The sequence below is a fragment of the Hippichthys cyanospilos genome, chromosome 15 (genome assembly GCF_059441005.1).
Source record: "Hippichthys cyanospilos isolate Australia breed blue-spotted pipefish chromosome 15, RoL_Hcya_1.0, whole genome shotgun sequence".
NCBI classification, from domain to species: Eukaryota; Metazoa; Chordata; class Actinopteri; order Syngnathiformes; family Syngnathidae; genus Hippichthys; species Hippichthys cyanospilos.
In genome coordinates, this window is record NC_142383.1 from 3,573,290 (window position 1) to 3,600,832 (window position 27,543).

At 37.8% G+C, this 27,543-nt stretch overlaps 1 protein-coding gene across 2 annotated transcripts in view; it reads right to left on the bottom strand.

The window, feature by feature from the left end:
* The window catches only part of LOC148411392 (whirlin-like), a 147,126-nt gene that overhangs the window by 64,760 nt on the left and 54,823 nt on the right, over nt 1-27,543 (bottom strand). For both annotated transcript variants that reach the window (XM_088435435.1, XM_088435436.1), the window contains exons 2-3: nt 22,294-22,512; nt 19,771-19,896 (exon numbers count right to left, since the gene is read on the bottom strand). In XM_088435435.1, the coding sequence (XP_088291561.1) occupies nt 19,771-19,896; nt 22,294-22,512 (345 nt within the window). The remainder of the gene's footprint in view (nt 1-19,770; nt 19,897-22,293; nt 22,513-27,543) is intronic.

Genomic DNA, 27,543 nt, shown 5'->3' on the forward strand with positions numbered 1-27,543 from the left:
CCAGTTGAATATATTTTAATATAGTTAATAATTTTGAAATTTGTCAAGAAGAACCACATAATCCACGTCTTCATCAACGATCTTGATCCAAGCACCTGCAGAACCGCTGCTTCATCGTGAGGAAAAGACAAAAAAAAAACTGTCTAAACAAAGACAACACAAAGAGGACTACATTGAATTTGGATTTATTGAAAACAACGATGGACGACCAACATGTGTTTTTGTCTGACGAAATCATTGGCAGAAACCTTTTTGGGGGAATTTGACCTACTTTGTTATGAAGTTGTTATAAATTTGCAATTTTGTTTTGTAAATTTCAATAGGGCTGAAAAGTAACAATTATACTAGTTGTCCAATTGAATCTGTTGGTGAATAAACAGCCACTTGTGCTCGGCTTAAAAGATTTTATTTTCTCTTGTTTCTGCAAATGGGTGTCCTTGAAAAATTTGCTTTCCTAAAAGGGGTCCCTGACTCCAAAAACTTTGAGAACCCCTGATTTAAATCATATGATCTTGAATCTATTAATCCAGAATGGAAAACATCTACAAAATATATGGTTCATCATCATTTAAAAAAGGTCACTGTGTATGTTAAATTATTGATATAATAAACATGTACGATAATAAACTATAAATACAGAATAAACAAAAACATGTCACTTGTAATACTGTGAAATTGCAGTTAGGTTGTTGTATATTGCTTGTAAACTGTAAATAGCGATGTTACCATGCCATTTCTAAGTCTTTAGCACTTTAAAAACAGTCACCGATCCACAAAACGTGCTGCACATGAAGTCTATTACTCAGCAATGAACTTGAAGTCAACATCACAAAATGTACCCTCATTTTCAATACAATGAGTGAAACCACTGTCTTGTTTCATCCACAGAAACAAACCGTACGTATAATGCATTCCGAATCTTATTTTGACATTGTTTTTTCAACATTGTCAGGTTACCCACAGCATCATGATAATGATCAGCAGAACCTGCAGCACAACTGAGGTCATTCTGAACAATATGTTTCTGCAGGGGCATCGGTTGTGACAATTTGAGGCCCATTACAAATGCGAAAGGGAAATAAACAGGCATTTACCAATGCCATGAATCAATAAATAAATGCACACGAGTGACATTGCTCCGAGGCCAGACACTGCTGCCACAGCAAACTGTCGCCATCACAGTTGTCAGGGAGAACTAAAGCCTCAGGGACAGATTCCAAAACTTGATTATAAGTCGCTTGTTTTACCTCTTTGTGCCAAAAGAGATTACAAAGTGACAAAAGCTGCTGTTTACTTCGTAATGTGCTTGATATCCCTGGAGCAGGGGTTCTCAAAGTTTTTAGAGTCAGGGACCCCTTTTAAAACGCAAATTTTAAAACGCAAAATTTGCAACTCTTTGCGGAAACAAAGAAAAAAAAATACCAAAAGAAATGGCCTTTTTATTTCACCAACAGATTCAATTTCACAACAAGTATATTTGTTATTTTTCAGCCATACTGAAGTTTGTAAACTAAAAATTGCAAACTGGGTCAATTTCCTCCAAACAGGTTGCTGCCAAATAGTTGAGTCAAAAACAGCATTATAAAATAAAATGCCGCTTTAGCTTTGCTGGCTTTGTCGTCTTGATAGCAAGCAATTGTAGACACCTAACACATTTCAAATTCCATTTTTAAAAATATAGTGATCCCTCACTACTTTGCATTTTGATTTTCGCACACTCGGTCTTTCACGGATTTTTTTTAAAGATTAAAAAAAAAAAACCTATACTGTATTGTGGTGACATGCTGTGACGATTTCTTGCATGCCAGACAGACGAGGTAACTATAAATGCACTTGCCACAGGCCCTCCTCGGACGTGGAACTACTGCAGTAGACACTGTACAGTAAGTGAACAGTTCCCCCTTTCCTTTGAAGTCTCGTGCAGCTGCTGTCATATTAGCAGCGGCCTGGACGTTGAATTAAAATTAGATCTGTACATGATCAAACATGATAACACTGGAGAGTTTACACGTGAAATAAAAGATCATGAAAGAAAATCTAGGGAAGAGATTTCCAATGGTCTGGTGAACGTCTTCTTTGCGCCCCTCTGCCTGTTGACAACAACGTGTGCTGGGGTGCATTTAATGAGTTGCACGGCGCGTATAATATATATATATATATATATATATATATATAGAGAGAGAGAGAGAGAGAGAGAGAGAGAGAGAGAGAGAGAGAGGAAATGGATAGGAAATTGGAAAGAATCACTGAAAATGACCGGAGCACGCTTAAGAAATTGTGACCAAGTGCATTGCTATGAGTATATAAAACATGCTTGAAACAGTTCTTCAGTACTTCACATAAGCACTTTTAAAGCCTCAGCCAAATTACTTCAAGGTGATGATACAATGCATCAGACTAAGGAATAGATTAATATTTCTGCATTTGCATGATATTGCATACATACAATTGTATGTTAATTTTTTTTTTTTTAATTTTGGTTTATTTGTCTATGTGGTGTTTAGTTCTGGTTTTGTAAATTGGTTAAAACGGCTCTATCACCACGCAAGCACAATTGTATTCAATTCTTTACCTATGTATTGGTATAAGGTATGGTTAAATTGACATTAATTGTAGTCAGGAGCCAAAGCTGTGAGCAACAGCTACAATCAGACAAAGCCTCCTGTATGCTTTAATGAGTATTGATTGTGTTTCAGGAATAATCGGGTCGGCGTTTTCATTGTATTCAACTTGCTACTTATATTGCTTTCTGTCCTTGCCTCTCTCTTTTACTTTCATTCTCTCTCCTCATTATTCTGCCACCCCCCCCATTATCCTATCCCTTCCTTCATTATGCCTCTATTTGAGACAAAATGGGGCCCTGCGCTGCGTCACAAGCATTTCATTTTCTGTGGTCAATCTCCAGCTCACACCAGTGATGCTGTGGGGCTGCTATATACAATACAATACAATACAACAGAAGTCACTGGATGTGTGAATGATCAATGCTATTGTTAGATAATAGCGCATTGTGAAGAAAACGCAAGCAACTTAGTCAAATGCCATAAGTTTTGAATTAAGCTGAAAATGTTCCTCCTGTCTCCAAAATGATCACTTTTCAGGAGACTTCAAAAATGTTCAACCAATAGCATTGCATCGGGATTGGAGAAGTTATTTTAATGCTTTGGATCGTTCAGTCTTTGTTAAAAAAACAAAAAGCACCCACAAGTGTAGACTGACCAATAGCATAGGATTTCAAAAAAGTAATTCATGAAAATGTGACTCATTCATCCATTCTTCTTTTCATGCGCCTGTATATTTAATTGTGATAGAAGTAACTGAGGAAAGGAAAAACTTGCAACAAAAAGCTTTATGAAACACACTGATTGTCTATTTTTTTTAAAATATATTTATCACTCAAGATGTCAGCATATCGCACATCACAGTTCACCAAACTGTACAAAACTTCATCTCTTTCTGGTGACAAAGATTAACTTTTGATGATGACGTATTTGAACCTCAAATGGAACTTACTGCAACGTAGCTATATTGTCTATAAAATAATGAGAGCTTTATTTGAAAAAGAGACAAACACACACACCCAAAAACAAAAGCAAATCAATTTTGTCAGACCATTTTATTAAGCTCAGATTATTTTTTTAGTATGTTTAAAGCCATTAATTTGTGTTTATGGGATAAAATCTTGACAAGGTGTCAGCCTCCCAACAAATTGTTATATTCTAAATATTGCTGCACAATTAATCGAATTTTAATCGTGATCAAGATATTGGCTGCCACGATTAACAAAGATGATCCTCGGCGATATTAAAATTTAAAAAGCTGGCTCCATGTCAAATCAAGCACCTCCTCCACCTCCTACCACCAGGAGGCAAACACAAGGTTAAGACTTCATTAATCTTAAGAAATAGCGAGCGAGCAAATCCTGCAGCAGCGGCTACAAGGGTGGCAGCAAGGCTTGGTTTTTGCAAGCTCCGCATGGCTCCACGCGTCAAATCATGTCATTATGGCAACCAAGACCCTCCAACACGGCGTCCACCTGGGCCAGATTTTCTGCAACGCGTACCTTCCAGAATTTCTTTATCGTGCGAAAAACAAGGTGGATGAACTATTGCTTATGGAATTTTGCCGGGACAAGCACTTGATTCGACTGAAAAATATTACTGTGACCTAAATACCGTAAACAACTCCTGGTGAGCATGCACATTGGGAGAGATAAAGAGTCTATTAAAAAAAAAAAAAAAGCTTTGAAGAATTTCGATTGTTTAAATCTACTTCTGTTATATTCAAGCATAAACCAACCCTGAGCAGCCGCCTCAACTGAGAGTGGGATGTGATGAGGATGCTGAAGTTGTCTTCACCGTGCACTTTCAATTCCACCTTAAAAGCCTTTACAGTATTAACTGTAGCTATGTTTCCCACATGTTTACATAACAAAAGCCTCTGCTTTTTAATCACCCCAATACATTTTTTTACCAATGTGAAATGGCATTGAGTTTCTCAAATGACTCCTAATATATACCATGCTAGCTGTCAGTTGAGACCCATTTTGAAAAATCCAATTGGCAAAAAATTGAAATAAATTTGGTCTGAAATGACCAAAAATGACATTTTGACTGCTAATTGATTAAAATCTGCTTCAAAGTAAAGTGATTGGTTCTAGGTAGGCTTCATTTTTTTCATTGGGTTGCACTCAGCAATTAAGTTAGCTGTATTGCCCTATGTGCCACGATTTTGCCATGTCTTGGGTTAATTTTTTTTAATTCTTATTTACTTCTTATTTACATTTATTTTAATTTATTAACATCAAGCCTTGAAGTCTTGTTTAGATACTGCTTGTTTCAAAAAGGGCAATAAATGGACATGTTTGACCAAACATGATGATTTCATCATTGTGATTTTAATCATGACAAAAATAATTGTGATTATTATTTTGGCCATAATAATGCAGCCCTAATTCCAATATTCCGTTGATTCATGTCTCCTAATATACAGTAGTGCATTATATCTTGAAAAGAACCAAGTGTGTGTGCACAAGGATGGCTTTGGACGTTGGTTCAGTCTGCTCACTTCTTTGATTGAAAATAATACCATAACAATCTTACAAGTTGCTGTTTGCTGCAATAGAAACTTGCTGCTTAACAGCCAACTGACGTCCACCCCCTAGCTTGTGCCGGTATAAAAATGCATATCTGTGCTTATGTGGCTTACAGATCAAATTTTCTTGGATGGTATTGAATAGAAAAAAATGTATCCGTTTATAGGACCATATTTTTGCCCTTCATTTTAGGGGGGAAAAAGTACATCTTATATTTGGGGGATTATGGTAAATCGTATCTTAATGTATGACAATGAAAAGTATTAAAATGTATGATGCATTAATACAACTGCCTTGAGCAAGCCCCACTAACTATATTCTTAAACACACTGCTTAATTTATGGAGTATCAATGTCTTTATTTATTTAAGTCTCTCTCTTTTTTTTTTTTTTTTACACTTAACGTTTCGCCTCATCCTCAGTTATAAGTGACCATGGCTTATTTTTACATAACGAGCCATAACACAGATAAAGCCCGCCTTAGGGCAGTTATAATCAGAGCATCTTATGTTATAGCATTATATAGAAAATATAGGTTATTAAATAGCAGCAATAACATTCGCTTCAACATGTAGTGACACCAAATTAATAGTTGTGGAGGTTTTTACTTTGAGTTCAATTCATTATCACTTTAAGTTTCCATTTAATTATTAAAACACATGCTTAAAATGATGTACACAGCCACTTAAAAATTATAATTTGAATCATTATTTGCTTTGGAAAAGAGCAAAATTAACTAACATTGTTAGCTGTTGACAAAGTCTGATAGGAAATGGTAATTTGCCTTCCTGACATAAGACATGATTAACAGACTATCTAAACACACTATTTGCTTGCATTCTTTCATGTGGCCGCATTTTGTAACTGCATCAATGCACATATCACTGACCAGTGAGTTTTGACTAGCAGATAATCTACAGTAGTATAGGGGCAAGCACTGTGTAATTAATGATCATCCTTGTTTTCTTCCTCTGTGCTTGCTGGCTTCAAAATCATGTTTGAAAGGAAATAATTCACTCCAGTTATAGGCACATTTATATGCAAATTGTGACTCACTTGGGAAGCGTTATGTGACAAATCATATCCTGTGTCTTCTCACTCTAACTAACACCCCTAACCTGCTCCGTCCATCACTGCGTGGTTGGGGTATTGAGGGCAGGTTTTCACCAGCATTGGCGCTACATGGCCTGACCTGTGAGAGGCAGCATGTGCCAAAGGACCACTGAAATAAAAATTCAGAACTTTTTCAAACGAGTAAGGGAAGAAAATACAGACAACCTGGTCGAGCATCTGATACAATTGAGGAATCCATTTCTCACTTTCCTTCTTGCTAATTTTATTGAGGTAAGAGAGTTTTGCGAACTAATTGCATTAACAATCAATTGGTCATGAAATTCTGGCATCCACAAAATGTTGAGAGTTTAATAAGGAGAGGACAACAAATATTTTTTAGGGTTTAGGGTTAGCCAACCTTTAACTGGATGTATAGTGAGCTACATTTAGAATGGCAAATCCATTTTTCTAGTTATGTTGGTACCTTACATTCAAATACAGTAACACTGTAATTTAACAAATTACTTTGAAATCACAGTAAAAAGTAATAAATAATGAATTACAGCTTTTAAATAACTTGCAAACCCCCACATGGCATGTACCACTGTCAGATAGAGGAAGTGGCTGATATGAAGAAATCCTACCAGTGGCTGGAAAATGCAGGGCTGACAGACAGCACAGAGGCACTAATCATGGCAGCACAAGAATAGGCCATAAGCACGAGCCATGGAGGCCAGGATCTACCAGGAGTAGACCAGACCCAAGATACAGACTCCGTAAAGAAGCCTCTGAGACAGTCCAGCACATAGTAGCAGGGTGTAAGATGCTAGCTGGATCAGCATACATGGAGAGGCACAACCAAGTGGCTGGTATAGTATTCAGGAACATCTGCAACCAGAACGGAATAGAAGTACCTAAATCCCGATCGGCCATACCACAGAAAGTGGCTGAGAACAACAGGGCCAAGGTGCTGTGGGACTTTAGCTTGCTGACTGACAAACAGATCCCGGCTAACCAACCAGACGTAGTGGTGGTGGACAAAGAACAGAAGAGGGTAGTGGTGTTAGATGTGGTGATCCCAGCTGACGCCAACATCAGGGAGAAGGAATATGAGAATCTTGAGTATCTTAAGTATCAAGGGTTGCAAAAGGAACGGATGTGTGAGGTCAAGGGATGCATGGTCGCCATGGTGGTGAGGGCACTTGACAGTAACACCCGAACTGGGTGAGTGGCTCCAGTAAATCCCAGGAACATCTGAAGCCTCAGTCCAGAAGAGTGCAGTCCTAGGAACACCGAAGACACTGCGCAAAACCCTCAAACTCCCAGGGCTCTGGTAGAGGACCAGAGCTTGAGGATGAAACCGATACCACCCCGCCAGGGTGAGAAGGAGATTTGTCATATTAAATAATGCTTGTAAATCTGACTGATGACATCAGTACCTGCCGAGCTATGAACCTCACTGCACTTCACTGAGTTGTGGTGATTCTCAGGATGGGTTATCAAAACATTACATCCATCTGTTCCTGGTCCGGAATTCTGTCAACCTTTAGAATTCTTTGGGGCGCACGAGTCAAAAAGTTTGCCCACTGCTGATCTAGAAAGTTACTGAATGCTTAGATATCAATAATTAACCGGGACACACACAGTCCAAGGCACTCTGATTCCCGAGACAGGTTGTTCAGTGCAACATCAAGGGCATGTTGCAGCATTATTGGCCAAGTCAAGGTCAGTTAATCTTTTTGCCGATCGATGCATCACTTGGACTGCATGGCGCAATACTAAACAGACAACAATCTCCAATCACAAAATGCATGACCTGCAATATCACTAAATGAGATACATTGTATGCTTGCTATAATGTAAAATAATACCGTAGATGGTCAACACAAAAAAAGCAATAAAGACTATGCATATACTGCATTTCTGATCCAAACCAAATTTCCTACATTCTACTTCTAGTATGTTGAAATATTGTGTGAATGCTGAAAGCATATTATAGTTGTAATTAAATATCAAAATAATATAATATAAAACTATGAGATCAGTTTTATTTATTTATAATAAAGACAACTTTCAGTAATATATTCACATTAATGATTAAGTGATAATATAGTCTAGTTACACTGTAATTTATATGCACTCTGAAATATAGCACATTCAAACATGCAATATTGCAGCTTTTCATAAAAAAAATTAAAAATCACGACTGAACCATTCAAAATACAAATAGAAGTTGCCAAAGTCGGTCAGTTCATTGCACTCATGATAGGGATGGCACAATGACTCCCCTGAGCAGATGAAAGAAAAATGTAAATACCTGTTTATGTTTGTACTTTAAAGAACTGAATTTGCAACTTTCTGTTCTGTCCCTCACTAGATTTTGTCTTGTTTAGAAACAGAACCTTAATGAGCAAGGGCTCACTAAATATCTTGGGTCTCTTCAATTTTGTCATGTTTCACTTCTACCTCTATTTTTTCCCCCTGTCCAGAGGCAGCAAAACAGTAGTGAGATTAGATATCAAGTTGTATGTCCAACACCTTAAACTTTTGTAATCTAAAAGAGAATCAACTTTTAATGGGGTTTGCTGATGAACTGCAGCTTGATGCAGAAGGAAATTGGGCAACATGAACTCTACAAATACGTTCATCTTGCATTCTTCAAAATGAAAGGTCATTTTTAAAAATATAATTAACACCCTTTGTCATTCACCTTTATTAAGATGCCCGCTATAATCTTTGTGGTTTTAGTAATCTTTATCTGCTGATATTGTATAGTGTTTTCCCCTCTGCTCTTGTACTCTTATTTTAAATTGTGGTTGTTTCTATGTTGTCCCGTAACACCGAACACCATTTCCTTCCTCTTAACTCATCTACCAGTGCATGACTCTACTACTGCCCTATAGACCAGGGGTGGGCAACTCCAGCCCTCGAGGGCCGGTGTCCTGCATGTTTTCCAGTTTTCTCTCCCTAACACACCTGATTTAAACCATTAGCTCATCAACAAGCTCTGCTGGAGCTTGAGAATAATCCTAATCATTTGATTCAGGTGTGTTTGAGAGAGAAAACAGGAAAACATGCAGGACACCGGCCCCCGAGGCCTGGAGTTGCCCACCCCTGCGTATAGACTCTTGTAAATTTAAGAACTACTTTGCCAAACCCCAATTTTAGCTCTGTATAGGAAAAAAAAAGGCTTTTCATGTGACCTGAACTGTCCTCATCCTTTTAAGTAGATTTTGCTAAAATTGATATACCCACTTAACCAGAGTCTTATTTTACAACTTGATTTATGAATAAAGACTGTGATACATTGCAACTCATGGCATATTTGAAGATAAGATTAACTTTACTGTCCCCGGGGGGATATTTGTCATGGGCAAAGTGCATTAGCTCACAACAGTGTTTAAAACAGACATACAGTCCATGTAAAACAGACATATAAAAACACATCAGCATAGCAGCATGGTTCAATAGGAATGGGACACTCTGACATGTTCATGTCAATTCCTATGATAAAATCAGTCTTGCATTAAATACAAAAGAAATTTCCAATGATACACAAGAAGAATAAAATATATAGAAGCACAGAATCTTTTTTTTTTTTTTCACCTAATCCTGCTAGGGCTCTATCCTTTTGACTTTTTGTTCTATAGAACAATAGAAGCTGGGAGAAAAGGTCATTTAAATTGGTTGCTTTTACAATGACACATTCTGGTGTCCACCTGACGATAAAATCTCCTTATCAGAAATTAAAATATATTGAGGATCAGGCAGGATTCTTTTTGCCAGACTGAGCACCGCTTTCTCAAATATCCTCTGTGGTGATGGCGATTCTTAACTCCCAATCATTTTCATGGCTGTTTTCACCATTTTTATTATTTTCGTTTTGAGCTGGACAAAGTACTGAAGCAAAGCCCCTATGCCATATCTTATGATGCTACCTACTGTAGCACAGCATCATAAAGGGTGTTCACAACTCCCATGCTTATCCCAAAGAATCTAAGCCTACCGAGGAAGTGCAACCTTTGGGCCATCTTAGCACATAAGTAGTCAGCATGGACATTACACTTTAGCATATTGTCCATTTGGACTCCGAGGTACTGATATGAAGCTACCTCCTCAATATGGGTTGTCCATGAAGAGTTTGAGTCATGACAAAAGATAAATGTCATTTAGCTCATTTGCTTTTGAGAATTCGTCGAGTGTGGCAATTTGATTACTCTTGGTGTTCATATTGTTTTTTGTTTCATGCAGTCCCACAGATTTTTAGAGTTCATGGAGGCAACACTTTCCTCCAGGGCCACTCGGGTGGTTGCTTCTGGCCTGCCTTAGCAGCTTATTCAATTCTTTTTGCCCCCCCTGTCCCCGTTTTTAAAGACTGCTTTATTATTGTTAATACATGTTTAGACCTCCCTGGTGATGTAGGGCTTATTGTTCGGGAAGTGGAGGACATTCCTTTTTGGAATGACCTTATCCACACACATTGATATAGTCTGTTATGGTTTCAGTTGCTTCATTCAAATCGAGCTCATGGAAGATGCTCCAGTCTGCACAAAGAAAGCAACCTTTAAGTGTCTCAATGCTGTCCTTGGTCCACTGCAGCACTGTTTTTTTCAACAGGCTTACTTGTTTTCAGAGCTGATTTGTGTGTGGGCATCAGCTGGACAGTTGATTGGTCAGAGTTTGCAATGGGAGGGAGAGCCTTCATTCTGTAGTCATTTTTAATGTTACCATAGCATTTATCTAAGACATTTTTGTTTCTGGTGCCGCATTTAACATATTGGAAGTACCCTGGTAGCACTGACTGCAGTAATTTAGGTTGCCAAGCAATAAGACAGGAGAACCGGGAGTGCATTGTCGCTGAGTGAGAGTCCGGTCAGCAAGCCTACTAGCCACTAGCAATGTTCACAAATTCTCCAGGAAGAACAAATGGTCTCATAGACACACAAAGCAGTTCAATGTTCGGGTCACAGAACCTCTCTCTCATCGTATGTTGGCTACGCCAGCTTTTACTCACATACATGCTGAGTCCACCACCTCTGGACTTTCCTGACGAAGCCTACCGATCTGAACGATTGGCTGAGAAGCCTTCCAGCTCTTGCATAGAATTTGGTATATCTTCGCGTAGCCTCGCTCAGAGAACACCACAACTTTTAGCCTCAAGATACTCATGGCAATATCTTGAAAGTAATCGGAGCTCATCTGTTTTGCTCCTTAAATACCACATATTACGCAAGATGATTGAAGGCAGTGGGGGTCTATTACCCCTTCCTTCATCTGCCTCTTGCAGCTGGGTCACCGGTGATGGCCGCAGTAGGTTTAAAGGATTTTAAGTGTTTAAGTGGTGGGACGTTAAATAGTTCATATATTAGGCATTTTGTTATTTTTGCCAAACGTTGCTTTATTTTGACGTATAGAAAAGTCCAATAATAAACACATTTAAATGTCTTTTATAAAAATAATTGTCATCATTCGCAAGGAAGAGCAGTTCAAATGACTTGGTTCGTTCCTGAATGTCACACCTCTAAATTGTATACTCTGCGATAAGCGAGGGTCAAAGTCAATAGAGGAAACTGCAATTAATGGTGTGGTCACCATCCTCACCTGACTTCAACTTTTTTAATAACCTGTGGAGCATTCTTCCCAAAAAAAAATGATAAAATGAGCACTGCGGAAAGGAAGAGTAGTACAGTTTTTCAAATTTTTCACAAATTAGTTTTTTTGTTGTCAACTAGATAATTTTGTGGAATAAAAATGAGAATATTATAAATTCAAACATAATTGGTCCTCGCAAGAAAAACCCTTTTACTGTGAATTGTAGTGGCCGTTTAAGAAAAAAAGCAAAAACAGGATTGCCTTGATAACTTGGAAAACAGTACATATATAGGCAAAGAAACACCTCGAGACATTATTCCCCAACAGTGCGTTAGTAGAGACTACAAAAAAATGAAAACAAAACAGAGTTGCTACCTACCAGCAGCAAGCAGCAGTTATTCACTCCTAAAAGGTCCCTGGTGGCTTGTGTGTATGAGAAAGCCAAGGTGCCTGTTAACAGGTGTGACTTTGATCAATGAGCCTCTGGGTAGCAATCCCACTTTACTGCTGTCTATATGTGGTCCCCAATTTGAATCTCATATTCATTGAAGATAGAAAACAGCAACATTCTTCTCTGTTATACCAAGATCATTGTATTCCCGTTGTTTCATATTCATATGGCTGCGAATGGTGGGGATAAGCCATTTACAGGTGCAGTAGTTTCATATTTTGACTTTGATGAGTGTAAATGAGGTTCACATAATACCTGTATTTACAGTAAAGCAGCTCTCAGCATGAGCCAATGCTTTTTATAGGTCACTGTAAAATACAGTTGCAATGAATAATAATAAACATCATGTCAATATCACTTCAAATGACACGTTCTGGATGAAATTACCGCATTTTAAGGTATGTGTATAATTTGTGCCCGATTAATTTCATTTTAATCTTGAGATTACTGTAAACCTTTGAAATAGAGTTATCCATAGTTGTGTGTCCGTTGCGAGTTATTGCCAGATGTCAGATGACTGAATTGTCAGTAAATGACCTTGTTGTTTGCTAAGCCTCTTTTTTTGTCACGTTGTGCTATGTGCTGCCTCAGCAGGATTGCTTTATCATCAGAGGATGGAAAATCACCCCTGTGCAAATGAGAAATCCTTGGCTTGGAGCCATTAACATGCTCACAGCTTTCTCCATTTCGGTAGCCATGCCTTCTATGTGTACTCAATGTTTAGGTTTGAGTTTTGAAAAAGGAAAAAAAAAAAATCAAGAATTAAATAAAAATCTAGAAAATATGTATGTTTTATGAGACACAAATAATTTGGTAATGAGTTTGGCATAAGCATACAATCTAGAAAACTGGTAGACCTGTCTGCCAAATATGTTTCTGCCAATACTCTCGCCATACTGTCTTTATAGTACGGCGGAGAACTTCTACTCTTGGCCATTACATTCCTGAGTGGAGATGGAATGTTCTATGAATTCTTCACAAATGTGTGTGTGAATGTGGTAAATCTGAAACACATTTAACACGCAACAAACATTTATATATGAACACAAGAAAATATGAAGCATTTAGGAAGATGATATTTTGTTTTGCTATAGTTTGACAGTTGTCAAAGCATTGGTGCGTCTTATACACATTAACATAAAAAATAACACCAAAATTTGATCACAAAATGAAGAGTGCGTCCTATACAAAGGTGAGTCTTATATTTGGGGACTTACAGTCTTTGAGTTTTTGATTCAGACTGATTTTTGTTTACCCCCAAAAAACTGAGAAATAACTTTTTTTTTTGTCAGCTTACTTCAAAGCATATGACTGCTAACATTCATTGTTTTAACTGTAATGATCAAGAACGGAGAGGCACCGTTTCTCCAGTCATTTAGATTTTGTTCAAACAATGACAAAAACAAAAAACGTTCACTGTACGTTCAAAGACTGCTGCAATCAATTGAAATAGTCAAACTATCATATAGGGACAAATGTTTCCTTTTTCTAGACTCACAAAAATATCGGAGCATGAAAACCTCTAGGAAACATACAACTTTAATGACATCAATTTTAAACTTTTGTGCAGAACATAAAAGGAACCTGGTGGAAAGCAGTCAAGTCAAACGCATTGCACAGACCGTGCCAATTTAATGTATATATGAGAAAGCAGCAATTTAGCACTGTGGTGATCTCCCTGAATGGTTGAAGCAGCACCAAATAAACAGCATAATATAAATGGCACATCAGTGGGGATTTTCAACATAAGAACGTAAGGGCATGCCTTCAAGCCTGTTGTTGCAGACAGGCTAATCTTCCAAGCGTATTTACAGTAGAATAAGAGCTTGAAGTTTTCATCTACAACCGCTTGTTAAATGAGGATTTATTACAATGCTGTTTTTCTCTACAATTCTCAGAATTTTGAATTGCTTGTAGGAACTCTGATTTAAAGTATACATCCTCTGGACATTTTTCAGTCTTTGTTGGAGACGCATAGTCAAATGGCTCCAGCATGGTGCGACATGAATATGTATAGTATGACTTTTTTCAAGATATGACATTTTGATTCCTCAATAAAGGGTTTATAACATTCTGAACTCATTTCATGCTAAAAGTACCAACATTCTTCTGGCTAAAGGTCTTCCTTAAGTAAACCATTTTAATTCAAATTGAAGAAAATGACATCAATAAAACCATATGAAAAAGCAAGAGTGGTTAGACTGACTGTAAAAAATATACACAGTTATTTCTCTTTTTACATGACTGTTTTGACATCACTGCCGGTGTGACCTTTTTCTACCAACTTTAATGAAATTAAATAGAACGAGGCCAGTGGCAACAATAGGGCACTGGGCAGGGATGACCTTTCACGTAATTCGCAGTCCAAATAGTGTAGCCATTTGGCAGACTTTATGTCCTGACAGATAACCCTCCCTAACCCAGCTATAAATCCTTTTATTCATCAACCAATAATTTAGTCAAATAATCAAAACGATTTAGTCAAACTCATACATTTACATATATATAGGACCCCTGTGTTACAGCGTCTCTAGTTTACGTTATTTTCATTTTGCGATGTGGAATACTGAGTTTTTTAATTCCCGCTTTATGATATTTTCCCGGTTTTGCAAAAAAAAAAACAAAAAACAAAAAAAAAACATTTGTGATCACCTTAGGGTAGAAGTGTCCTGGGGTTTTAAACACATTAGCTAATTAACATAGGTTTGGAATGCCCGTCATACAGCGAATTCGCCTTGCGACCCCAACCGCGGAACGGATTAATCTCGTAACTTTACATTGGTCTGCTATTGTTAGGTGCATGGAGTTATAAAGATGGCTGCCTAAAGACTTGATCTCCTGTGAGCGTGCTTTCAATATATTTATTATGCATTTTAGTGCTTATTTCAAACTTTCATTGGGTATCCATGAGTCTCAAGATTGTTAGTGATGTTAAAGAGAGAAGTGAGAAGATGATTTATATGGAAACAAAGCTGGAGATAATCAAGAAATATGAAGAGAGTTAAAATATCCTAGCCTGGATTACCCTTACTAGGGAATATGTCCATAAAAAGCATCAACTCAAAGGTAAATATATAATTTATATATTTTTTATTCATGACATTTTTTATTGTATGTATATATATATATATATATATAAGTAGCACTTACTATACTATTTTGACACCATTTCTTCATATGCTTATACAATGTTGATGTTTTTACCTGGGATTTTACATGCATTAGTGAATTAATTAATTAGTAGGTTAGGATTATATATATATATATATATATATATATATATATATATATATATATATATATATATATATATATATATATATATATATATATACAATTAAACATATAGTACAACACAACATATAGTTAACTATTAATTGACGACAGATCATCTTGCGTCCGTGTTGACAGTCAGTTGACATAACATACAAAGCGTTAAATTATTGGGTAAATCCTACTAATATTGTCCTATTGATAAGCAAGAAATTTGTTGATGGTAGTTGTTGGTATACTACTACAGTCAAATACAGAAGGTATTCAAACATACAGAAAGTCATTCTGTATCGATTAAATTTGTAAAATGGTGTGTGCTGATGTGAAAATGTACAAGTGTGGACTAGTGTTCTGGTAGGTAAGATGAAAAAACTGTGGTGTGCTGTGTTAGATCTAATAGTTAATCCATGTGACCACTCACGTTTGCATTTTTGATTCCATAGCACCACAAGTCTTAAATCTTTGATTGTCTCAAGATTGGATTCGATTCAGATTTTTGATTTGATTCAATTAAAAATGAGTTCTGCTTCAATCTATAGATTTGTAAAGAATCATCTTATTACTTTGCAAGACACAATATATATATATATTTTTTTTTACATTTGTTTAAATTTGGACATGTGTTTCACAAATATAGTATGTGGACAACTGTTACTCTTTAATGTTAGCTATAAATTGTTTTGCTTTTACAGTGTAAAATAAAATGAAACAAAAAAAAAAGATTGAACAAGATGCATAGTCATTTCACAGGAAATATTAAAATACGATGTGAAAAACTGTTGCCCAAATGAAAAATCATGTTTTTTAAGTGAATTTATGACAATCAAGAAATGAAAATCAGCTTTTTCAATTAAGCAGATAAATTTAGACAGTGGGCAAAGCATGAAACATGTGCCAGCCTGTTTATCTCTGAGCATATCAGGAGGATTATGTCACAACAGATTATTTAGTATAGATAGTATTCTCATTCATTTACATCTGAGATGTACATGTGAGTATTATGTGTTTGTGTATTATTTTGAAGTTTGCATACATTGTTTTGCAATGTATTTAGTTTTGTTTCATTTTATTTTGTTTTGTGGACATGCTTCAATTGTGTTGTGTTGAAATATGGACCATTTGGTTTCTGTTCTGTTCTGTGTTTGTTCCTAGTTAGCACATTTAATTCACATGCACGCGTGAGGTAAACGTGCATAGAGCGAGACTGACCTCTATTCCTGTCGTTGTTTATCTATTTACGCAGCGGCACAAATATTTATCACAGCTTTTGAGATCCGTGTTAGGGAAAAGCCATTTTTAAAGCTTATACAGTCACCAGATCCATGATGGTCAAAAACCATTTGTAAGCAGCATACTGAAACTGTGCATTTACATTTGCGGCCATGTGGCTTTTGTGCATCACATGAGTTTGCGAAATGCGACAAGATGACAATGGGGTTGAATTTCCTCCATCTTTTGTGTGTGTCCTGCAATGCAGGCTTGACCCTCCAGAACGGCCGGCGTGGTGACGTCATGACACAGTGCGCCTCTGAAGCCGACAGGAAGCAGATCGATTTCTTTTTATCTTTGATATCTATTTGGGGACATTTGAATCTTAATTAATTTGAATCCATCCATAGATCTATCTATCTTTGGGATGCACATCGAGTAAATACCCGTAAAGCGCTAACAAACATCCGATCCATCCATCCTTTTGTCTTTTCTGTTGCTCTTGTTTGGCATCACAGGGAAAGTGACTGAGTAAATCCTAGGCTAATCCAATCAATCACCAGACGAACAACTATCCGCGCTCACATGACTACAGTGTCAGCCAGTCAATAGAGAGTTTCAATAAACTTCACTCGTGTAGAAGTAAGCAAGGGAAAGTAGGAAATAGCCACAGAGCAGCTGCCAGGCTAAAAGTAATATCTTTACAGTACCTCTCCGCACAAGAAACAGTATTATGTTTTTACAGTTAATAAACAAATGCAATTTAAATTTACTTCCATTTAATACTCTGCTTTATGAGAAACAGTTCTGTATTTGTTTCCATAGGAAATGGTAAACCGATTGCACCATGATAGCATTAGCATTTTGACATAAAAAAAAACACAATTTTTGCTGCAGCCTCTTGATAGAGTGAGAGTCAGTATAGTTTGACACTTGAGTTATGCAGCTGGAAAAAAAAAAAAAAAAAACATGAAATACAAACATGTATATGTATTTGTATTCTTATATAAATGCAAACAACAGTAGCAACAGAAGACCATGAGTGAAAAATAAAGAAATGCCACTTCATTTCTTTGTTGAGATGCAAATGAAAATGACTTTTATGCAAGCTTTGTAGGAGCTGATTGGTTATTTTTAGAAGAGGTACACCATTCATAAATGACTCATGTCAAATGGATTTTAAGGACTTTTCCTTAACAACAAGGTTGGCAAATGCACTTGAAAAATGACCTTCCTTTCAACATCTTGTATATTGGCTGACCAGGATGATGTCCTATTCCCACTACTTTTTCTTGCTCTAAATTCCAGATATGAACACTGACATGTTGATCCATGGTCAAATTCTTTGTATGATTTCTAACTTAAAATATTTTCAGTCTTTGTAAATACAGGGGAGTTAGCCTTACGGTTTCAGTACATTTAGTGGGGAGTATTTGAGCAGTGCGTATATGTAATCTGTGCATAATAGTCATAGAAAGTATAGTATAACGTCACTATTTATTACTTATTACACATTTTGTTATTATTATAATAATAATAATAGTAATTATAAAATGTGTAATAAGTAATACATAATAATAAGTGTTCTAGTCAAGTCTGTGTCAGTAAATGTATTTGAGTTTTTGATTGTTACTTTTAACGTGGCTGTCATACTTGTTTTGTCGTATTCATGTTAAATTATTGTTTTGAAAGAAACCTGCCTCCCAGCGTATCACGTCCACATCCCTACACCTCTCCCCAGCATCCCGCATCACAACAGTTACCTCGAAATATGAAAAACTTTGAAAAACTTACGAAAACCTCAATATACAAAACGACATCCCAATTATTTTTGACACATAATACAAAAAAATCATTGAGATATGAAAATTTTAAAAAATGTGCGCTCTGCCGACTATAGACTCATTTCTGTTGTCCTGCTCTCTAAATGGTTAGCTCCTGCCCTGGTGCTAGTCGTTAAGCTTTTAGCGATGTGGAGGGCTAACGTTGTAGCTTGTTTAACACGTTTTTCTACAAGTGGGTCAACCTGTGTTTCGGTCCGGCCGTGAACTAATTTTACCTGCTAGAGTCGATTCCCTGTGAACTATCTGCTGGTCCTGGATAATGCCTGTGTTCACCCTGCTGATGATGGACAAAACACACACTTTCTGACATTCATTTATGAGTGTTCCAGTCATTGCCCATTCCGTCGGTGCTGACCGTCTGCCCACCTCGTTTATTGCTATAGGTGGCATTTATTTTTGGCATTTACATTTATTTATATATTTATTTTGCATTACTGAACAGAAAAACTGCTTTAGTGGTTGAATACTATGCTTGATTAATTTCTGACTCCCCAAAAAAGCCCAGGGCACGATATAGGAAAAAAAAAAAATCACTGTTGAAATTGAATGTCTGCATCAATGCACTTAATAATACTGCATGGTCTGAGAAAATGTGTGGTATTATATTTAAGTAGAGCATTATGCTTAATGACAGGGGTGTAGCACCAAAATTTGGGTCCCCATACAAAGATTCGCTGCACGCCCCCCCCCTGGTTCCCCCCCAATTATTGGTCAATAACAGCCAACAAAAAGGTTTTATAATGACAAGTAAGATTATTTTAGTCAGTCTCAATCAAAATATGAGGTCCTTTCATTGACGTATACAATGTATAGCATAAAACTGTCTTGATAGTACCTCAACAGTTATCAAGTATGTTAACAGGTGCTCGAGTTTGAATTCAAGTGGTATGGCATGTCTCAGTAGGAGTGCTGTCTGTGTACTTTTTTTTTGCTTTTATTTTGCCTGCTGCCAGTTCAGCATGAATATTTTCCCTGTAGTTGGTATGGCAGCTTTTGAACCACGCAAAAGTTGCGCTTACAAAGAATGTGGCTGCTCAAGACTGCTCCATATACACTTAGTCTTGTGGGGGCTAAGCTCCACATGAATGCAGGTCTATGAAAGTCAGCAAACACACAAAAAAAAAACGTTTTTTTCGGTCAGATTTAGTTTAAACTCGAAAAGAATGACATTCAATATCTTTTCTAGAATGTTTTCCATGTTTTGTCAAAAGTTAGTGGAAGTGAGCAATAGTAAGAAAGAGAGCCTCTTGGTACCTTTAGCCCTCCACACTCTGCTGCTGATCCAGGATCCACTCCAGTGATATAAATCCCCAACGCGTATTCTGATCCTCCTCGGATCATAAGGCCCAGAGATCGACCATCGTCCAAAACCAAGTTGACCTGTCAATGGTAGTTATAAAATGGTTAAGGACAGAAACATCTTCCATTTGTATAAAAATCAAATCTTGCCATTCTATCACATTGTCCATTCATCCATCTATGCATTTAAAAAAAAAAAAAATTGGAAGACTACTGTCATTTTATTGCGGCATAAGAAAAGAATGTGGGGGTGGGGGAGTGGTGTGTTAAAATCTGAAATGTTATTTTATAACCATATTTCACAGCTATCGCTGATTCAGATATTGTCACTTGCAGAGCTGCATGGGGGCCAGGGGAAGCCATGGCCACTCCTAGTTATTCTGTGGCCATCCTATTGGCCACCCCAACACCTAGGAGAACTTTTTGATATGTGATTTTTTTCTGCCCTTTTACTTCTTGATAACTTCCTGTAATTTATATTAGCTGCACATTTACAACGTTCCATCGAGCTGCAGAAGAAGTCCTAAAAGGCCTTTTTTGACCGCCGGAATTCTGGAGACAGCTGACATGTACCGGTTGGCCAAACAGAGTGTGACTTGGGCGGTCACTGAGGCAAAAACTCGGGTGTGGGAGGAGTTCAGGGAGGTCATGGAAAACGACTTTCAAAATTCTGGTTCACCATCCGGTGTCTCAGGAGGGGGAAGCAGTGCTCCATTAATTTGCATCGGTTTATAGTGGAGATGCTGCGCTGCTGACCTCAACCCGGGACGTTGTGAGCCAGTTGAAAGTGTACTTTGAAGGCCTCCTCAATTCCACCAATATGTCTTCCTGTGTGGTTGCAGAACTTGGATGTAAACTCTCAGGTGGAGTCTCCTATCTCTGGGGTCGAAGTTGCCAAGGTGGTCAAAAAGCTTCTTAAGTAAGGTAAGGCTCTTTTGAGTGCATGAGATCCACATAGAGTTCCGACAGGCTCTGGATGTTTTTGGGATATCCTGGTTGACACGCCTCTGCAAATTTCCATGGACATTAGGGATAGCACCCCTGCATCGACAGACTGGGGTGGGGGTCGCCATTTTAAAAAAAGTCAGCTGGGATAGGCACCAGCAAGCCTGGGAACCTTGTGAGGATAAGCGAGGTACTAAACCCCCTATTACAGGCTGTTAGGTTCTTGAACCACGGACATCAAGAGTCTGGTCCACGTTGGTCCACCACAATTCATTTCCAGTAGGGGTTGCACAACTCCATGGCTACCCTTACAATGTTAGTGGTTCTGTTAATTACCTTTATGGACATAATTTCTAGGTGCTGCCATAGTATTTAAGCGGACAGATTCAGGGGTCTCACTGGGGGTCTTTTGCAGATGATGTGGTGCATCTCTGACTCATATTGAAGATGTATGCAGCGGTGTGTGAAAAGGCGACCATAGTCCTCAGTCGGAAAAGGTTGCCGTGCCCTCTCCAGGTTGGGATGATGTAGTGCCCCAAGTGGAGGGGTTCAAGTAGCTTAGGGTCTTGTTCACAAGTGAAAAAAGGATGGAAAGGGAGATTGATAGGTTGATCGGCGCAGCATCTGCTGTGATGTGGACTCTGAATCGCACTATTGTGGTAGCTGATCTTGTTAGGTTGGAAAAAGAAGGAAACTATAGGATTTTTGTCTGTTGATTCTCAGATGATAGAAATTTGAAAGGACTGAAAAAATAAATGAGCACATCTGACCATTGCTTAAAAGTTCTGTGGTAGGTACAGGGTAAGTTTGTCTTAAATTGTATTTAATAATGGTTTGTTGGTTGGTTTTAGATTTCTGATTTTGAATGCGTAACTTTATTATGTATTGAACTGTGAACAAGTGCATGGTGTGGTGATTTAAGCAGAATATCAGTTAGTAATATTGACCTTGACATTGCCATGTGATATGTGGTCTTAAATGACAAGTTGGCTTTCTTAATTACCTATTGTTAGTGTTGATATAAATAAGAATGACAAATCATGGAATTGCCAAATAAAATGAGTCGCACCTGGGAAAAAGGACGTCCAAGTGTCGAAACGATAAAACGTTCACTGTGCAATGTGTTCAATGTCCTTTTACCTTTTGCAATCTTAAGACCCTTTAAAGATTAATGCCCATTATGGAAGCAACATCTTCCTTGGTCCCCTCAGGGGAAGTGGACAGGATTTTGTACGGAGATAGATTAGGTACTTTAGATGACAACATTTCCTCTTTCCTTTTTACATGCATGAATATTCTAGTTTTCTGGCTCATAGAGCTTTTGCAGAAGGTTGATGGTTCAAGAAGTATAACAACGATAACTTGCAAATGAAACACTGAAAATGCAAAACAGCATAAAAAATTTGTGAGCAGCATCACGTCAAGCAGAAACAGTTAAAATGTCCATAATGAAGGCAGGGAATCTTAATCCAACCATTAATTCAATAGGGCATACAGCATTCATCTCAGTGCTTAGTTGTTGCCTAGCCTCACCTTCTTCTCATCTCCTTCCTGCAGGAGTTGCATGTTGCTGCGTCGCTGGCTGTCACTTCTTCTGAGGGCAGCACTGTGATGTTCGGGCAGGTCAGGAGGAGGGGACACACTATGGCCCAGAGGATCGACCCATGTATATACATGGTTGGTGACATAGCCGCCTGGAATCCTCCCCACTGAGCGCACAGACAGATTAAGTTTTTTATTGCCCTTCAGCACCTGAGAAAGGGAAACGGGAGAATTTATCTTTTAAGGTTAAAATGATGATTAAACATCTCACTTTTGAGAAGATATGGAAAATATGTCAAAGAGCAACAAAGCATATGAAGTGCAGGGTAAGTTTATAGATCATCATAAAAAAATTGAGTGCGCTCATGTTTTTGTAAATATTTTATTAGATCTTTTCATGGGACGTCACTGAAAAAATGACATTCTGCGACAAAGACTCAGCTTTTGTAAGTGTAAATTTACGGACCCCTCAAAATATGTCAATGTCTAGACCGCTAGCAATAAATGAGTATTGTCACTGCCTGCCTATCCAGCCAGCTCATTCTGTCTCCTGTCTACCACATTCCATTCAATTAGTCCAATCAGCACCAGGTGCAACCAATTACTTACACAATATATAAGCCTGACTCTTCCTGCTGGTCTCCACCAGATCGCCTTGCTCTCATGCTAATCTTATGTGTTATTAATAGCTGAACATGACAGCTTGACAAATTGACTTTAGTTAACCTTCTGACAACGTGCCACTGAGAACGTAAAGCTTTAATTCTATAAGACATCAATGCCATATAACAACACAAAGCAAACTAAAGGATCATAGCAACTGCATAGAAACTGATTGATCTAAGAATATGACAAATATGCTAAGTGCATAAAAATGACAAAATGTAAATATTACAAATACATATAATAACCATTTAGAAACTATATCACAACAGCACCCCACTCCCCAACCTATTCAATGACACCAACTTTTGGCACCAGAAGGTCCAGGGAGGTCCAAGGACAAGGGAACCACAGCAGTTGCAAGTGCGTCACCGGAAAATAGGAATGGGAGATGGGACTCAAGGGCCCCACCGAGTGCAACATGACACCACGGCAGTCACAAGATCTGTGAAGCTGGCTAAAAGGAAGGGGTGATGGAGGCCATGACCTAGTGACAAGAAATAGGGAATCATTGCGGTCGCAGGATGTGTGACACTGACAAACAGGAACAGAAATCAGGAACTAATGGTGGGCGCAGGCAAACATGAAAGTGAACCACACTAGTCATAGGATGTGGAAATGGGTGACAGGACTCAAGGTGCACTACCCAGTGGAACCCAAGGAACAAGGAACCTCAGCGGTTGCAGGATGTGCATTGTTGGCAAACAGGAAGGGGGGACACCATTCCAGATGCACTACAACAGTAAGCGTGAAACCCTGTATTGGAGTTTGAGAATGAAATGTGTATAATATTTTTTTTTTATTTTATTGAACCACCATAACATAGCATAATTGCCAAAGAAGAAACAGACAGGCACAGAAAACAAAAAAAAAGAATGAGTCAACAGTCAAGAATAAGAAGAGTGTGTTCTCACTCAAAATGGACACAAAAAGGCCTGCTTTTTACTGCATCAAGTTGTTTTACAGAAATACGAATATGGTCTGCCATTGATGGGCATCACGACTCCCTAAGATACTGGTCTGCTATTGGCCGGCATCACAGGTCACTAAGATAGCCACAGACATAGACTAGCCATAGACTTGACCTTGTGAGTGCTTACAATAGTGTATTAATTGTGCATTTAGTGTTTAATTTAATCTTTAATTAGTTATCCAAGGGTCCCAGGATTGCAAGTGATGTTAAAGAGAGATTAAGAAGATAATTAGTATGGAAATGAAGCTGGAGATAATCAAGAAATACGAACAAGTTTAGGCTAGGCTGGGCTACCCTCACTAGGGAATATGGCCATAACAAGCTAGTCACATAACTCAAAGGTAAATAAATCCTTTATATATATATATATATATATATATATATATATATATATATATATATATATATATATATGCAATTTTGTTACCAATTTTTAATATGTATATTCAATTTTGATGTTTTTACCTGGGGTTTTACACGCAATGGCTAAATAACCTAGGTTTGGACTGCATGCCAAACAATGAATTCGAGTTACAATCCAAACCACAAAACGGATTAATCTTGTAAACCAGGAGCCCACTGTATATGCAGTCATTAAAAATGCCACTAAACAGATACATGCACATACAGGAAAAGTAGATATACAGTGTACCGTAATACATTTTGATAAGAAATTGCTGTTGGCTTTGGTTCATTGCCTTCTAATGGCTTTCAATCTGTGGAACCCCCTGGCGGATCAATATATTCCCATGTACCTGGACTGCTCATAAAATCCAACCAATTCACTAAATACCCAGGGGCCTTACAGTAGTATTTTGGCTGCTGACTTTTAACAGCTGCAGACTTGACGCTGTCACTGTTGTGATTTCAAAAGTGCAAAAGGGGTAAAGTATATACTTTTGATAAAATACATTTTAAAAAGTACTTAAAATATAAATACCCATTTTTTCCATATGCACTTAAACCGGTAAAGTGCATGTGGAGACTTTCGAATTTAACTAAAAAAAAATTTCAGAAAAATATGCTTAGTTGTTTGGGGCAGTCAAACTGCCAAGAGTTTGTGAGCATGGGTCCTCTGATACCAAACCAAACCATAATGTAAGCAGTGGTTTTCAAATGTTTATTTTTCCAAATGTTTATTTTGCTCTTATCTTCCATTTATTCCCTAACTAGAGTCAGGGAAAGCAGGGTGAGCTGGGAGGAAATAAAGTGATATTTTGTAGCTCCCCAAAGTATCACAAAACAATTTTAGTAGTGCATCTGGCTAGACAGGCAATGAGTTTCGTTGAGTGTTTCCATTACAGTTGGAGGTTGTCCTCAAGAGACACCACCAGGATTTAGCTTCATCAACGACTTAGCACAGACAACAAGGGGGCCCATGTGAATCATGTTCATGAAAATCACGACAAATGCAGTGAACCTGTGGTGAAATCACGTTCAAGCTTCATGCACCTTAACTACTGTATATTGTTATAGGGCAGGACCATTACGGCCAGATTCCTTTTAATCACTTCCGGTTTAAACCTGATTGACTACACATATAAATCGATACATCTATAGCATGATATTGTCATAGAGAAAATAAATTACTGTCCTTGGCCAGAGCAAAGCCTGAATGTGTTTGTTAGTAAAGCACAGTATAAGCTTTTAAAATACTACCCTACCTAGGGAATTCAGAATTCAGATAAATGGGGTAGCGAAACAAATGGGGCAATATATACTGTATGATGTTGCTATATTAAATATAAGTTCAGGAAGTGCAGGTTGCATACAATGATGCACTGAGACTTGTTGAAGGGTCCTTGTTGGACACGTGGCAGTCTACTGTTTGTCCAGAGCAATGTAACTACATTGAATGCTGTTACGAGAGACCTTGAATAATCATCTTGAAGAAAACTCATGAACTCTCCTTATGACAGTATGTTTTTGTTAGACCTTTTATTAGAGACCGTTTGTATGGACTATGAATCATTCCATTAATCCATCCATCCATCCATCCATCCATCCATCCATCCATCCATCGCTGCTTATCCTCACTAGGGTGGCTGGTGCCCATCCCGGCTGACTTCAGTCAGTAGGTGGTGTACACCCTGAACTGGTTGCCAGCCATAAGCAGGGCACACTGGGACAAACAACCATTCACACACCCAAACACGCGTAAGGATAATTTTGAGTGTCCAATACACCAACTATGCATGTTTTGGGGATGACGGTGGACACCGGAGTGCCGAGAGAAGACCTGTGCAGGCGCGGGGAGAACATGCAAACTCTACATAGGAAGGGCGGGGTCAGATTTTGAACTGTGTAGCAGATGTGCTAACCACCCAGCAACCAAGCCACATTGGACTTTAAATGCATAGCTGATTCATTGTTTGTCATTTTTTATGTGATGGATATTCCTTTTGACTAAAATTTTTATTGATTAACTGGTCATTTCGGAGAAGATACTGGTAACTTTCTTTCAATCTCTTGGTAAAAAAATGTGGCACAGCTGTTTCAGTCGAAAAACTTTTTTCCATCTGTAGGGGTGTAATGAGAACGGGGCATTTGACTTTCCTCCATCTTATGTTTTTGTGTAAAAACATGCCATGCAAGCTTGACTTTCCCATTGCACCTAATGGTGACATCATCACATCTAACGGTTTAATATATATATATATATATATATATATATATATATATATATATATATATATATATATATATATATATATATATAAATTTCGGGATGTTTTAATCGATTCTGAATCAGAATCCTGATTCTTACGTGGATCGATTTTTCAGCACACCCCTAACTCAGTTGCTCGCAACCATTTACATTTGGTCAACCCCCTTCACTCATTGCCTTTTTACTGGATTTTCCCTGATCTTGCAAGGCCCAGCGAGTATTGGATTCTAGTGCTGAATAAACATTCTATTGCTATACAAACACCTACCATTGGAAACATTAGACTGTCTTATTTTAGCAGTAGTTCTTTAGCAATCTGCACAATAATACAGCTACCTTGTGTCAAAATTCGCATTTAGCCTTTAGTTTATAGACGTATGCATGATTATCACTCAATATTGCTCTAGTTGCTACAATGTGGATTTTTTTCCATCACACACACATCACAATTTCAACTTTATTCTATAGGATTACTCGGCATCTTCAATTGTCCCATTGTCCAAATAGCTCCTCGTTCTGAGGGTCTGGGCCTCTCAGCTGCTGTAAGTGGTAATGCTAGATTGTTCCGGTTCCCAGTAATTGGACTAGTACAGATCAGTATCTGTCTCGCCCCTGTCCTCCTCTTCTTCATCATCATCATCAGCTTCTTTCTCTTGAAGATGATTGACCAATGTAATCCGATCTTGCCAACAATATGCAAGGCAGTTTAAAAAATCATGGAATCTATTCATGCGACTGTATGAGTCATACAGGAAATTGAGAAATAGGGCAACATGCAAATGGCTTACATTATAATAATAATAATAATAATAATAATAATAAAAATACTGCAACACTGAGTTAAAGGGGAAAAGGTGTCTTGAACCTGACACGTGTGATTGGGTGCGTGAGGAACTGGCATCATAGAGTATTCCTAATGTATAATAGCGTATTCCTA